The 15,535-nt window shown below is 40.7% G+C and overlaps 2 protein-coding genes across 12 annotated transcripts in view; one reads left to right on the top strand and one right to left on the bottom strand.

Moving 5' to 3' along the window:
- LOC134571246 (uncharacterized) overlaps positions 1 to 15,535 on the top strand; it is a 516,374-nt gene that overhangs the window by 229,158 nt on the left and 271,681 nt on the right. The window lies entirely within an intron of this gene.
- FRY (FRY microtubule binding protein) overlaps positions 1 to 15,535 on the bottom strand; it is a 434,727-nt gene that overhangs the window by 104,107 nt on the left and 315,085 nt on the right. For all 11 annotated transcript variants that reach the window (XM_063429398.1, XM_063429404.1, XM_063429371.1 and 8 more), the window contains 7 exons: positions 8,694 to 8,795; positions 7,234 to 7,337; positions 5,644 to 5,752; positions 4,419 to 4,505; positions 3,991 to 4,162; positions 1,807 to 1,939; positions 125 to 232 (listed from right to left, as the gene is read on the bottom strand). In XM_063429398.1, the coding sequence (XP_063285468.1) occupies positions 125 to 232; positions 1,807 to 1,939; positions 3,991 to 4,162; positions 4,419 to 4,505; positions 5,644 to 5,752; positions 7,234 to 7,337; positions 8,694 to 8,795 (815 nt within the window). The remainder of the gene's footprint in view (positions 1 to 124; positions 233 to 1,806; positions 1,940 to 3,990; positions 4,163 to 4,418; positions 4,506 to 5,643; positions 5,753 to 7,233; positions 7,338 to 8,693; positions 8,796 to 15,535) is intronic.

Raw genomic sequence — 15,535 nt, forward strand, 5'->3', positions numbered from 1 at the left:
ATAGACATAGGTCTTTTTCAATCTCAGTTACGCAGTAATATTGGGATCAGCGACTGCACATGCCATTTGGAATGCAACATAATGCTTCATTTATTTTTGTACACAAACAGGCAAAAACACGTACCTTGAAAGTAAGTCAATCAGTTCAAGCTTTGACATCCCATCAGGCAACAGTCTAGGAATAGCAGCTACACATGTCCTAAAGAGGTCAATCTTTGGCTTCCGCTCCCCTCTGAAATAATAATAAAATAAAAACGTTACACGAGATCTGAGAGTAGGGCGCACACTGCAGATAAACAATATTACGGTAGTTCAAAAAATTGTTGGCTGGACATGAAAGCTGTGTACGGTATCATAGGAAGAAAGCAGTCGGGCTTGTTTAGACTATTAAAAATGTTCTCATGAACGGTTATATCAAAGGAGAATTAATTTATTCAGTGCCACAGAACAAATTAAAGCAAAACTTAGCTTGACTTGTACCTTACCAGAAAATTAAAGGTTACTCTGGAAACATCATCGCTACACAATAACAGAAAACGGGGCTGAATTAAAGACATTGATTTCAGAAGGAAAGTATTTAGATCTTTCAGCAGTAGTTTATCGAAAATGTAAACAAATAGTCCAGCTTTTAATTTCTATCACTGGCTTTCGAGTCAAAATATGTTACGAGGAGAAACAGCATCTACACACAGAGTGCACAGAAATCTGGTTCTGTTTTAACCGCTCCACATAGAGACAATATAAATATGGGCCAGCATGTTCTTTGCAGCTTGGTGTTATTTTGAAATGCAGCAACATATTGACCAAAACTGTGGGGTTTGTCAAGCTTAAAGACCAAGCTTAAAGAAACATAGCGTTTTTACAGGACATGGTGAACAGGACATGCTGGACAGGACATGCTAGAATATTTATTTATTGTTTGACTTTTAAGTCATTCTGCCGCCCTTTTCACACTATGTGTATTAGTATGTGTAAAAAGTATGTGTGTATTAGTATGTGTAAAAGTGTATTAAAGGGACACTCCAGACCCCTAGTAAAGCTAGCTTTAGCGTTTTCAAGTGGTAAGCGGGGTGTGCTTTACAACTGAATAGGGGGCCACATTTTTTTTTATTTCTTTTTAATAAATCCCCTGTGCTGTGCATACTTATAGTGAAATTTATTTTACATCACCATTTACAGTAGAGTGATGCCAGCCTAGTGGTGATAACTACAGAGGATTCAAATCACTGAGAGGTCTACCGTCCTTAAAGGGACACTGTAAGCACAATAATGCGGTCAGTGGTTCTGGGGCCATAATTCCTTTAGCACTATTCCATGGTAAAGTAAAACCGTTTTTGACACTATTTAACACTTACAAGTGTCTTTAAGGTGCCAGTTGTCCTGGCACTCATAGCCAATGAATAACTGATGCCCAAAGTTGGCACCATAACCACTGCAGAACACTTGCAGAGTGATTATAATTAGGATGAAAAATTGATTACTCAAACACGATTCAGTGCATGATTACGGCTGTTTCATGTAGAAAACCAAACTCCCAGCAAATGTTCAGTATAAAATATATCTTTGGCTAGTTTATTTATTTATTGTAATTTTCTTTGGCCAGTATGGTGCATTGAGAGAGAGCAATTCTGCAAAGATTACAAAGATTACAATGCACAATTACATACATACAATTACAATACAAATCCTTACATACATATACATTGTTGGTACATTTGCTAGCAATTAGGCACGAACAAAGGTATATTAAAAAAAAGTCTTTAAATCTAAGGAACATAAGATTATATAGTCACCAAGGTAACTCACGTGATCATGTCTTCAGGTTCCTTGTTTAACATCTGCACGTTTGTCATCATCATGCATCGTCCCACTTCCTTGTCAAGGTGGCGTAATATATTATCTACAGCTTTCCGGACTTGAGGGTAATACACAGACATTCCTAAAATGTATCAGTCACAGAGAACAAAATATCAATCACGTATCAGAGCAAATTATTGCATTGTTACTTGTATTAGCACAAGGGTTAAAAAAAAAGACACAATTCCCAAAGGAAATTAAATGTATTTATATATTAAGAAACTTTCTGCTGAAAACGGCTGTGGTGGTCAAGTGGTCTTCGTTATGGAGACCACTATTAGGTAGACTGCTAGTTCAGTACATACGGATGACCCAGATTTGGGGTAAGAAAGTATGATTGCATTGTGAAGCAGTTTGCTTCTGCGCCAAATATAGGATCATTTTTATAATAATTGCCACGTATGATATCACCATATCTAGGAAGAAACATCGTGGAAAAATTCAAGATGACGTGAAGAAGGCAACCATGGAAAATTTCTCCATCTCACAAAATTTCCAGCTCACCTATTTTGGACTTAAATGAAAAATCCCCTTTTTAACAAATAAACCACACCGTTGTTTTGAAGGGTAAACATGAAAACAATCCTATATTTTTGTAAATAGGATAAATGAAGGTCTGATGGGTCAATTAGCTTTTATGTGCATAACAATCTATAAGGAAGCCAATGGCTGATTGCCGTTAAGCCGGATTATGATCTTGTTTTTACTTAGTTATTTGGTGTGAATGGGCCACTAGTCTTTTATTGATGCAATAAATACACAAAAGCATGTAAAGGCAGGAACAGGTCAATAAGCAGATTGCACCTGACATTTAATAATGCCTTAGATTTTGTAACAGCAAATATTCAATTCCTGAAAACACTTAAAGGACCACTCTAGGCACCCAGACCACTTCAGCTTAATGAAGTGGTCTGGGTGCCAGGTCCAGCTAGGGTTAACTAATTGTTTTATAAACATAGCAGTTTCAGAGAAACTGCTATGTTTATCAATTAGTTAAGCCTTCCCCCTAATTCTCTAGTGGCTGTCTCACTGACAGCCGCTAGAGGCGCTTGCGTGATTCTCACTGTGAAAATCACAGTGAGAGCACGCAAGCGTCCATAGGAAAGCATTATGAATGCTTTCCTATGTGACCGGCTGAATGCGCGCGCAGCTCTTGCCGCGCGTGCGCATTCAGCCGACGGGGAGGAACGGAGGCGGAGAGGAGGAGGAGAGCTCCCCGCCCAGCGCTGGAAAAAGGTAAGTTTTTACCCCTTTCCCCTTTCCAGAGCCGGGCGGGAGGGGGTCCCTGAGGGTGGGGGCACCCTCAGGGCACTCTAGTGCCAGGAAAACGAGTATGCTTTCCTGGCACTAGAGTGGTCCTTTAACATAAGCGTTGCACATTTGTTAGGAATTATGTCAAAACATAGAAAGCTTTAAATACTTTATGAGGTCATGGAGGAAAATTGTTAGCATAGTAAATCTAGGCGTACATTTGGTTTTATCACACTCTGTAGTTTTATGTGATTTTTGGCAAGTTATTTGAGCGTAAAAAGAACAATAACGTAACACACACTCTTAATAAAATGTATTGTTACACAAACGTTCCTCAGAATGAGGAAGGGACAACATTATGCTCACTTGTGAATTTGATTAGAAAAAAATATGGTCAATATATTCGGTTATATCCATAGGCATAATTTATCATAAAGTGGTTCAAAATATCATCTTTTTTTGTATCAATCCATGACATAGCATTCTGATTTGCCAACAATGGCTACAAATACATTCTCAGTTCATATTCAAAACTAATCCTGGGGCATTGGAATGTCACATTCCTTTGCTATATAACAGCTGTCAGGAAGTGAAAACAATACCATTCACATGGTTTAGAACAGCTTTAAGGTAATTTGATAAATATAAAAATAAAAAAACACAATAGTGACAACACAAAAATTTATAGTGAGGCCCAAAAAAAGGATTATATTTATATATCCTCTTGCTGCACTGGTGCATGACGTTCACAGCTTTTCACAGCATAAGGTCCAAAGGTAAAGAGTGGCATGTGAACGTGGCCCGAATCAATGGTACACAGTGTGAACAAATGCTTCATAAGAAGCAGCGACTGATCGCTGACAAACTCAGACCCAAACTCACCGATCATTTTCGCTTCGTCTTCCGTAAGAGTTTTACTAAGGTAGGTCTTTTTAACACGAAGTGTGTTTCCAGAGGGGTGAATAGCTCCGGTGACAGGCATGGGAGGCTCCCCATCTTTTTGCTGTAAACTGTCAGCAATCACCAAGAAGGCCCTTAATCCTATATTCATTCTCTAAATTGAAACATAAAGAAATAAGTTATCTAACTTGTGTCGTTCTCTACTCTGGAGCAAGTTTAGTTATATTATATACATTATTCACTATTTGTCAAATGAAAACAAAGAAAATATATGTGAAATGTTAGTGAAAATGCACAGAATTAATATGACCATCGATATGGCACATATCCTATCAAACAGCTGTAAACACACACTGTGATAACAGACACTTATCAGCACTTCTACCAATTTGACGCTGTAATCCACCTACCTCTGGGTTAAGACTGAAAGCTTTTGCAGCTTTTCCTACACATAAAAGGTCAAAAATGATTTCTTTCATGGCAAAATCCAAACGCTCCTGAGTAAAAAAGGAAACAAAAAAACTAAAGTGTAATTTAGTAAGTAAACCAAAAATGCCATCATTAAACATATATTCTGGATTTAAAGGGACTTTTTGTAGTGATTATGGTTCAAGGACAAAATGTTGCATTGAGATGTTAATTTCAAGTGGTTTGGCAAAAACTAAGGCTTCCCTAGAATCCCAAACCCATATATTTAGCTAGGGACATGACAAGATCCACCATCGTGATTATCTGGATAATTCAATGGCAGAACTGAAAGCATAGCGGCTAGTTTTCCCCAGTTTAGCGGCATGGGACTAAAATTGAGATTCACTTTGAATTCCCAACAATTCATACTTTTGTGAATAAACCTGTCTGTGTTCAAAATATCACTGACATTGGTTAACCCCCATTCCCTGGGTGCCAGGGAATCAGCAATAAACCAAGTTATTGTTTTGCAGTGTCGTTTTGCATGTATGAGAGTCATCATTGTTCATGAAAGTCATTGTCCAATTGGCAATGTTGGAATTTACTCATACCTCAAAGTCCTAGAACCTCTTCCTCTAATGACCAGATGAATAAGGTTTTTATTTAGAGGGATAGTCTGACACCAAAATTATACTACCTGCATCCTGTGTGCGGTAGCTTCTATATGCTTGCTGTTTTTTAGGTTTCTCGTGGATGGACTATATGCCACACAACTCCTTTTTACACACTGAAAACCATGAATGTCATAGGAGTGGATGACATGTGTCAGCTATGTCCTGATCCCTGCAGAAGCTGCAGACAACATGGGATTGGGAAGGTGCTACACGGAAGGGAAAGTGAGAGGTATTTCTGCTTTTTTTTTCCTTTTTATTTACTGTTTATAATGAATTTGAAGTCATTATCTCCATATACTTAAATATGGTTATGTATTAAAGTTAGAAATGCCAAGAAATAAAAGTGAATTTCAAAATTTAAGCCAAAATAGCTGAATAAAAAAAAAATTCTCCAAGTCAGTTCTGATTTAAGTTTGTCTATTTTGGCCGTAATTTCGAAATTCCCTCTGAATTCCCAGCAATTCTCACTTTATTGAATAATCCGGTTAATGTTTATCCTTAGTCATTAATGTTACATTAAACCCATTAAAATTAGAGCAGCCCCCAGCCTTACCTGTGCAATGAACTGTATGATTTTTACAAAGATGTTTAGCGGCATATCCCGTGGAACCACCCCTCGGGAACCTTTTGGGAAGAGGGTTCCAACAATGGTAGTGAGACGGCTGGAAAACAGAAAGCCTTTGTGTTACCATGCTTTTCAAACCATCATATATATTTTACTATGACAACTGCAGTTTATACGCTTAAGCAGGTGTAGGCAATCGTCGGCACTCCAGATGTTGTAGACTACATCTCCCATAACGCTCTTACTGCCATAATGCTAGCAAAGCATCATGGGAGTTGTAGTCTACAACATCTGGAGTGCCCCTGCACTAAAAAGTGAGTAGTCAAAAGGTGAAAGAAATAGAGAGCTCTCATGCTTACTAAGTGGCAGAGACACAGAGGGAGTCTGTTTTCACTATGAGTTATACATTTGATTGATAGTTCAGTAACAATCGCTGCTTATTTCAAAAAGTCATGGACAACACTGTTCTGTCAAGTCAACTTTTTTTCCCCTCAAGACAGGGACCCTTCCATTTCAGTAGGCTGTTACGTGGAATGTTATATTACCCCGTCAGACATCCACAAGATGTAGCCAAACGCAGCAAAAGTATAAATCTAGGAAAGCAATATTTTGACAAAGGCAAATGATGTATATAGCCAGGGCTGGGCACACAGGAAGTATTAAAAAGGACAATTTACTGTAATATAAGCGGTTTGGGCTCACTAAGAACCTTTATCAAGCCTAACATACACACTGAAACATTTGTAACAGGAAGTGACTTCATCAGTTAACAACGTTGCTATGATACACATACACAATGTAACAAAATACAGTTAAAATGACAGGTACCAAATCATTCAAACCATCCCTTAATGCACAGTATTAACCTATATATTGTTCTTGCATATACCTAATGAGTGAACAACATTAAAGTAACACATGCTTAAAAGCACAAATAGTAAATCAAAATGTTGCTGATGTGACAATTTGCCCTTTTTAATACTCTGTATCTCTGGTCCTGTCTGTATATGATCGTTGAGATTGGCGGTACTGGACTTGAATGGTTACAATTTGGACATGTGCTTTTTCTTTCTGCTTATACTATATTGGAAAGGCAAGTGTTGCATCATGCAGGGTAGTGACAAGGTTAAAAAATGCTTTACAGATATTTGCTTTTTTATGAAAAAGCAGACCCTGAATTTGGTGTGTACCGTATTGCGATCTAAGGTTCTCACATAATGTTCTAATGTTTACTGTTCTGCATTCCATTTGTGTGTGTCAGGCTGTTTTATGAGTCAAATAACTTTACATCGTTAAAAAACCCCTACCCCATTTCCTTGGTTAATATTGTTCAATGACAGGGGCTTCCTGAAGCTTTAATTTACTCCACAATGGAGGTTTTTGAGACCTATAGAGCATTATAGATTATGATAATCTGTTTTTCAAAGACAAAGCTTTTGCAAGGACAAAATCTATTCATATCTCTTATCACACCTACTATCTACCCATCTATCTACAAAACTGTCCACCTATTTACTTATGTAGAACTCTTCAATGCATCATGATATAACATATGAATAACAACAGGTTTAAACTTACCTCTGAGTAGCTGTATTGCTTTCACATTTTATTCGAATCATATACACCCATAGTAGTCTGTAGAGAGATTCCAGTGCAACACGTGCCATTTTAGGATCTTTATTCTGGGACATAAAATCAGAATATATTTTAAAACATACATGATACACAGACAAGCAATGATTTGGTCATTTCATATTCCTATTCTTTACTAATAGTATAACTCGAATAGTAATTTCATTGTTTATTACTTTGCTGATTTGTTTGATCTTTAACCTCCAAAACATTTTGGCAAATTAGAAAATTTACGTTTTTCCAAAAGTCGGTATGCATGCTGCAGTGGGAATTCAGGAAAATCCCATCATAGATCATTATTTTTTATGGCAATCATGTTAAACAGAGTCTGCAGAATGTTGGCTAGTGCTTAGCTTGGAAACCAAACCATATCCATATAGTGCTTTTGATTGGCCTATGTTGTTATACATTTAAAGAAAAAGCTCTCATTTTATAGCTAATTCTAACAAACAGTATCCTACTGCACTGATTCAGAACCCCAGAGTAGTCCACAATATTTTAAGTGGCTTCCCACAGTTTAGACAGCTTTTCTCCCCACTGCCCCAGATCTGGTGGGATATACCCAGTTTGGGACCCCTTTTAAATGACACCCATAAATCAGAGCTTATGGCTTCGCAAGGCTTTTCTGGGCAATTTTCTGCCATAAAGGAACACTCCAATTAAAATATTTTTATCTTCTTACTTTTAACAATTTACCCAACATACTCAAATGTCGTCCATGTGTTTATACATTTTATTTCCATTCAGCTATATCAAATAAATAATCTAAATAAACATACAAAACCTGCAGACCTCCTCATCCAATTGTCTGCCTCGAGTTTATCTCCACAGAGCTAAACAACCAGAAAGTAACAGGACTAGTTGTCTGACAACCACGGGGTATAACAAGGTTCATATTGAAATCTGCACTTCTTGCAAATTTTTTTTTTTTTTTTTTATGAAGTACACATTCCTCCCACATAAAGTATTGTGCTTTAAGTGGGTGGAATGTCCCTGTCAGAAAGCATGTCAGAAACACTCTACATATGGGCAGCACTGACTTACAGCTCTAAACAGCCAACTCACATGTCAACTCACTGCTGACAGTTCTCTAATCACTCACAGTCGAACAGCTAAGCTCAGCACAGGTGGGCCTTAGCCTAACAGAGAGCTTCTGGCTTTTTGTCAGAAGTAGTGCATGCAGGAAGCAGTACCTGACATATCACCGTTTGCCTACTTTTAATGGGGGGGCACCATAGCTACTACAAAACGTAACCATAACCAATTAGGTAACAACTGGTAAAAACTGTCAATCATATGCTACTGTTTAATACATTTTGTGTTTCATGAACCCACGTGTGGTTAAAACCGGTACATGTAGCTAACACAAGAATAACAATTACGTAAAATTATGAAAATATTATCACCTTGAGGTTTGACAAGCAGTTGTTGAGAAAAATATGCCACCGGTTTAGAAAAAATTGTTTTTGACTGACACAAAGCAGACAGGTTACCAGAGGGTACAGCGCCTAAAAAAAAACAATAAGTATAAAAGCATGTTATTTACATAAACATTACTTCCTTTAGATGTAGAATAGATATCCGGTGTGCAGCACAATTACATATTGTTAAAATTGTTTATCTGCCACAGTATGAAATAATAAAATACTGTATTTTGCTTCAGTGTCAACTCCAGCTCTTAATCACAAGTTTGCACTAGTTAAACGACCCCCCCATAGCCTATTTGGGTCTATATCTGCACTTGTAGGTCAATTTGAAATGTCTCACCTGCTGTTCTGTGTTTCTACGAATATTCCGACAGACTATCTTTGTAAATGCCTCATAAATCACTAGGACAAAATATTTTGAACATAATTAAAACTACAGTTTAGCTGTTCGATAAATAGAAATGGCCATTATGATGTTTTCTGGGTCCAAAGTAAATAATCCTCATTTTATTTAAAAAAAAAAAACAGATCTTAAATTCAATATATTGCACACACTTCTGCTTCCCATAGAGCAGTCGAAATTATTAACACAGTGGTTAAAATGTACAAAACATTTTAATGACTAAAACGCGAATTATAAATTAAAAATCAATGGGGAAGTTGTGGGAAAAAAAAGTAAGAAAATTGGTGACTTCTTCGCTTTTACTCATCAGACGCTGTAAACGTAATATACGGTAATTGGGAGATTTATCAATGTGTGTTCAAACCCTTATTATTATAATTACACAACATGTTAAATTGTAATTGTAATGATAAGAGAGTGGTGTGCCATATAAAGGATAAGTGTAACGAGTATATACCCCTACACGCAGGATCCAGCCTAACAGAAGACAGTACAGAGGAGAGATACGTCTACCGGACCTTAGAGTGGCCGGACTCGACGTAATAGGATAAAACAGAGTCAGGAACGATCCGAGGTCAAGGGCACAAAGAGACAGCGTAAACGAAAACTAGCCGGGGACTGGTACACAGGAATCAGCAAGCCGGCAAACAGTACAGAATAGGATAAAGCGAAAACGAAGTCAGAATACAAAGCCAAGGTCAAATACGGAGAAACACAACTGAACACAACAAGCACTAAAGGGAACTGTAGCAGAAACCACGATAGGGCAACGAACTAAGGGAAAAGGGTAAGTATAAGTAGCCTTCAAACTAATGTGATTGGCTCCTGTCACTTCCACTCCCCCAACAGGTAAGTGTATGGGGTGATTGGCATGACAGGAGCCAATGGGAGCCTTTTTGCAATTTAGGCTCCCACTGTCTCTTTAAGAGCGCGCCCGAGATTCGCGGCGCGCTCTTAGCTGCAGGCGGGACACGTGACCGCTTCTCGCGGTCACTGCCCGCCTTCCTGTCTGAACAGTCGGACGAGCCGCGCGCGGCTCGTGCAGCCGCAGGACCGCGCGCGGCTTGAAGAGAGGACCGCGTCCGGCCCCCAGATAAGGTAAGTACCGCTACAGTACCCCCCCCTGAGGACACGCCCTCCGGGCGGGCAGGACCAGGCCTGGCAGGAAAACGCGAATGGAAAGAACGTACAAGGCGGGGAGCATGAACAGCATCCGCAGAAATCCAACTGCGCTCCTCAGGCCCATAACCCTTCCAATGTACCAAGTACTGAAGCCGACCCCTAAGAAAACGAGAGTCAATAACAGCAGATACTTCGAACTCCTCATGACCCTCCACAGAGACAGGAGGGGGAGGGGGAGTATGCCGGGTATAGCGGTTGCGTACGTAAGGCTTCAACAAAGAGGTGTGAAATACATTGGGTATACGCAGATTCTTAGGCAGACCCAAGGCATAAGAAACGGGATTAACCTTATGTATAATGCGATAAGGACCAATGAAGCGGGGAGCCAATTTCATAGAAGGCACCCGGAGGCGAATATTCCGTGTGGAAAGCAAAACCCTGTCCCCCACAACATAGGAAGGAGCCGCTCTGCGATGCTTGTCAGCCTGAGCCTTCTGGCGGGCAGCAGAGTCCACCAAAGAACGCTGAACCTGCTCCCAAGTATTACGCAAACCAGCCAAATGCTCATCCAGAACTGGCATGCCCTGAGAGGAGAATGCAGCCGGAAGAACAACGGGATGCTGGCCATAGACAACGTAAAAAGGGCTTTTGCCGGAAGAATCATGAGTGGCATTATTCCGAGCAAATTCAGCCCAAGGAAGCAGGTCAGACCAATTGTCCTGATGGTGAGACACAAAACAACGGAGGTACTGCTCAAGAGACTGGTTGGCACGTTCAGCAGCTCCATTAGACTGGGGATGGTAAGCGGAAGAAAATGAGAGGGAAATACCCATCTCCGAACAAAAGGCTTTCCAGAACCTGGAAATAAATTGGCTACCCCTATCGGATACAATAGATAAGGGAATACCATGTAATCGAAACACTTCTCTAGCGAAGATAAGAGCCAATTCCTTGGAAGTGGGCAACTTGCGAAGAGACACAAAGTGAGCCATTTTGGAAAACCGATCTACTATCATTAGGATGACTGTGTTACCATTCAAAGGGGGTAATTCAACAATAAAATCCATTGATAGATTAGACCAAGGTCTCTCGGGAACGGGCAATGGATGCAACAGCCCACAAGGAACTCTACGAGAGGTTTTCATACATGCACAAGTAGTACAAGCACTTATATAGTCAGTAACATCCTTACGTAAGGTATCCCACCAGAAATACCGAGAAACGGCTGACACTGTTTTGGAAATACCAGGATGTCCAGCAGTCTTAGTATCGTGATAAAGTGACAGAATATCCCGTCTCTCGGGAATGTCAACGAACAATTTATCATTAGGCCTCTCGCTGGGTGCCATGCCTTGTTTCGCTTGTATGGCCTGCAAGAGGGACGAGGAAATAGACAATATAGTAGTTGCTATTATCCTGTCTGGGGGAATGACAGGAGTGACATCAATCTCCTGTTTGTCAATAGTCTCGAATTGTCTGGACAGAGCGTCCGCTTTGGTGTTCCGGTCACCTGGCTTATAGGTGATTATATAATTAAAATGAGACAAGAACAGTGACCACCTAGCCTGCCTTGAAGACAATCTTTTAGCTTCGCTAAGGTAGGATAGGTTCTTATGATCTGTAAATATGAGAATAGGATCCTTAGTTCCTTCTAGCAAATGTCTCCATTCTTTGAGTGCTAAAATGATAGCAAGGAGTTCGCGATTACCCACATCATAATTCCTCTCTGCCTTGGACATTTGTTTAGAAAAGAAGCCACAAGGATGCAATGGCTTGTCAGGAGACTCTCTTTGGGATAAGACAGCACCTACCCCTATATCGGAAGCATCAACCTCAAGTATATATGGCAATGAGGGGACAGGATGCTGTAAAATAGGGGCAGAGGCGAACGTAGTTTTAAGAAAGTCAAAAGCCTGAAGTGCCTCAGTAGACCAGACACGTGTATTGCCATCCTTTTTAGTCATACGAGTAATAGGCGCTACTATAGACGAAAAACCTTTGATAAAACGTCTATAATAATTAGAGAAACCCAGAAAACGCTGGATGGCTTTCAGACCTTGCGGCAGAGGCCATTCTATGACTGCAGCGAGCTTCTGGGGATCCATCCGAAAACCCTCGGCGGAAATCAAATACCCTAAAAACTGGACCTCGGACTGGTCGAATAGACATTTTTCTAATTTGCAATAAAGACCATTAGCAAGAAGGGTCTTCAGAACTGTTGTAACATGTCTGTGATGAGCGTGAATGTCAGTAGAATATATTAAAATGTCATCCAAGTACACAATAACAAATGAGTGAATAAAGTCCCTTAAGACATCATTAATAAATTCTTGGAACACTGCTGGGGCATTGCAAAGCCCAAATGGCATGACGGTATACTCATAATGACCTGACCGAGTGTTAAAGGCTGTCTTCCATTCGTGGTCCTTTTTAATACGTATCAAATTGTATGCTCCTCTAAGATCTAATTTGGTGAATACCGTAGCATGTTTGAGCCTGTCAAACAATTCTGTTATTAGAGGTATAGGGTAAGCATTTTTGATGGTGATCTTGTTAAGACCTCTATAATCAATGCAAGGTCTTAAATCACCTTCTTTCTTTGATACAAAGAAGAACCCCGCTCCAGCCGGAGAAGAGGATCTTCTAATAAATCCCTTGTCTAATGACTCTTTAATGTACTCCTCCATGACACACCCTGCCCTTAGGAGGTATAGTACCAGGCAACAAATCAATAGCACAATCGTAGGGTCTGTGAGGCGGTAATTTGTCAGCCTCTCTTTTATCAAAGACAGTCTTTAAAGTTAAATACTGAGAGGGTATTGTCGTAGATAAAGGAGGAACAGTAGGAACGTTAATAGAATTCACAGGCGTGACTTCAATAGTACATGACTCATGGCAGGCTTCACTCCATGATTTTATCTGCCCTGTCTCCCAGTCAAAAATGGGATTGTGGGCACGTAACCATGGATACCCTAACACCAACTGTGAAGAGGGAGAGGTGATGACCTGGAACCGAATGGTTTCATAGTGTAGAACCCCTGTGTACATGTGTAGCGGTGCAGTCTCGTGAGTAACAACAGGAGATATCAATGGTCTACCATCTATGGCCTCAACGGCCAAGGGTATCTCCTTCTCTCTGATGGGAATATTTTTTCTCTTTACAAAACCAGAGTCTATAAAGTTCTCGGCTGCCCCAGAATCAACCAGGGCGTCTATGTTTTCAACTATACAACTCTCTCCCATATGTAAAGAAACAGGGAGAAGCAGTCGGTTAGGAGGCAATGTAGGAGACTTAGAAATCACACCCAAGGCCAGTCCCCTATAAGGTCTTAGGTGCGAGAGTTTTCCGGGAGCAGAGGACACTCCTTTACCATATGGTCTCTCTTACCACAATATAGGCAGAGTCCCTCCCTTCTCCTATGTAATTTCTCAGTATCTGAGAGTTTGGCAACCCCTAATTGCATAGGTTCCTCTTCAGATACTTTAACACTCTCCGGTATATTAACTCTGGGTTGAATAGGTGTAACAAAACGTCTATTCCTGTTCTTAGTATAGAGCCTGTCACGAATCCTATTATCTATATCGATGAGGTAGTCAATAAGGTCCTCTAAGGCAATAGGAAGCTCCTTAGCTGCTACCTCATCCAATATAGAGTCTGATAAACCTTCCATGAAGGCCGTAGTTAACCCATTATTGGTCCAATCGACCTGTGAGGCAAGGGTACGAAACTGTATAGCGTAATCAGCCACAGACCTAGAACCCTGTTTAACCCTCATTAATGCTCTAGCGGCATTCTTAGACCTTTTCATAGTATCAAAAGTTCTGCGAAAAGCTGTTAGGAAACTGTGAAAGTTATGCACCATAGGTCCATTAGCCTCCCAAATAGGGTTTGCCCATTCAAGTGCTTTGTCGGTAAGTTGGTGCATAAAGAACCCAACTTTAGACCTCTCTGTGGGAAATGAACGTGGATACATTTCAAAATGAAACTCTATTTGGTTAATGAACCCTCTGCATGTCTTAGAATCCCCTCCATACCTAGGAGGAGGCGTTAAATGTGCTGTAGCGTTAGGCATAGTCGATGCTTCAGGAAGCAGGGGTGCAGGAGGGTTAGGTGCGGTTGCTGGAATGGTTCTAGCTAAGAGCGTCTGGAGAGCCTGAGCTATTTGATCCATACGGTGATCCTGCTCTACAAATCTAGCCTCATGGGTCGCCATCTGTTGAGCTAAATCTGCGGGGTCCATGGCCCTATCGTAATGTAACGAGTATATACCCCTACACGCAGGATCCAGCCTAACAGAAGACAGTACAGAGGAGAGATACGTCTACCGGACCTTAGAGTGGCCGGACTCGACGTAATAGGACAAAACAGAGTCAGGAACGATCCGAGGTCAAGGGCACAAAGAGACAGCGTAAACGAAAACTAGCCGGGGACTGGTACACAGGAATCAGCAAGCCGGCAAACAGTACAGAATAGGATAAAGCGAAAACGAAGTCAGAATACAAAGCCAAGGTCAAATACGGAGAAACACAACTGAACACAACAAGCACTAAAGGGAACTGTAGCAGAAACCACGATAGGGCAACGAACTAAGGGAAAAGGGTAAGTATAAGTAGCCTTCAAACTAATGTGATTGGCTCCTGTCACTTCCACTCCCCCAACAGGTAAGTGTATGGGGTGATTGGCATGACAGGAGCCAATGGGAGCCTTTTTGCAATTTAGGCTCCCACTGTCTCTTTAAGAGCGCGCCCGAGATTCGCGGCGCGCTCTTAGCTGCAGGCGGGACACGTGACCGCTTCTCGCGGTCACTGCCCGCCTTCCTGTCTGAACAGTCGGACGAGCCGCGCGCGGCTCGTGCAGCCGCAGGACCGCGCGCGGCTTGAAGAGAGGACCGCGTCCGGCCCCCAGATAAGGTAAGTACCGCTACAATAAGAAGTAGAATTAATGCATAGAAATGAAGATTACATCATCACTTTTCAGGATCCTTATAGAGCTTAGCACAGAATATCCGTGATGTGGCTCTTCGGGTCTTAGTTTTGCTCTTATATCCCCCTGCTGCTTACAATTACTTTATTTCCTTCTGCAATAACATCTCACCGTTTATTTCCTCCATGTATTACTGTTCTTCCATTCTACCATGTGAGAAGTCTACATAATAAAAGATACTGCCCTGGTCAGTTTCAATTTAACTGTGCCATCTAGTCTGTAACAGCTGAAGACAAGAGATCAGTAATAGGAGCCTGTACCTTGAAATCATTCAGAATCCAGGATGAAAAATACCCCGAGGTAGCATTATCC

Source organism: Pelobates fuscus, chromosome 1 (genome assembly GCF_036172605.1).
Source record: "Pelobates fuscus isolate aPelFus1 chromosome 1, aPelFus1.pri, whole genome shotgun sequence".
NCBI lineage: Eukaryota > Metazoa > Chordata > Amphibia > Anura > Pelobatidae > Pelobates > Pelobates fuscus.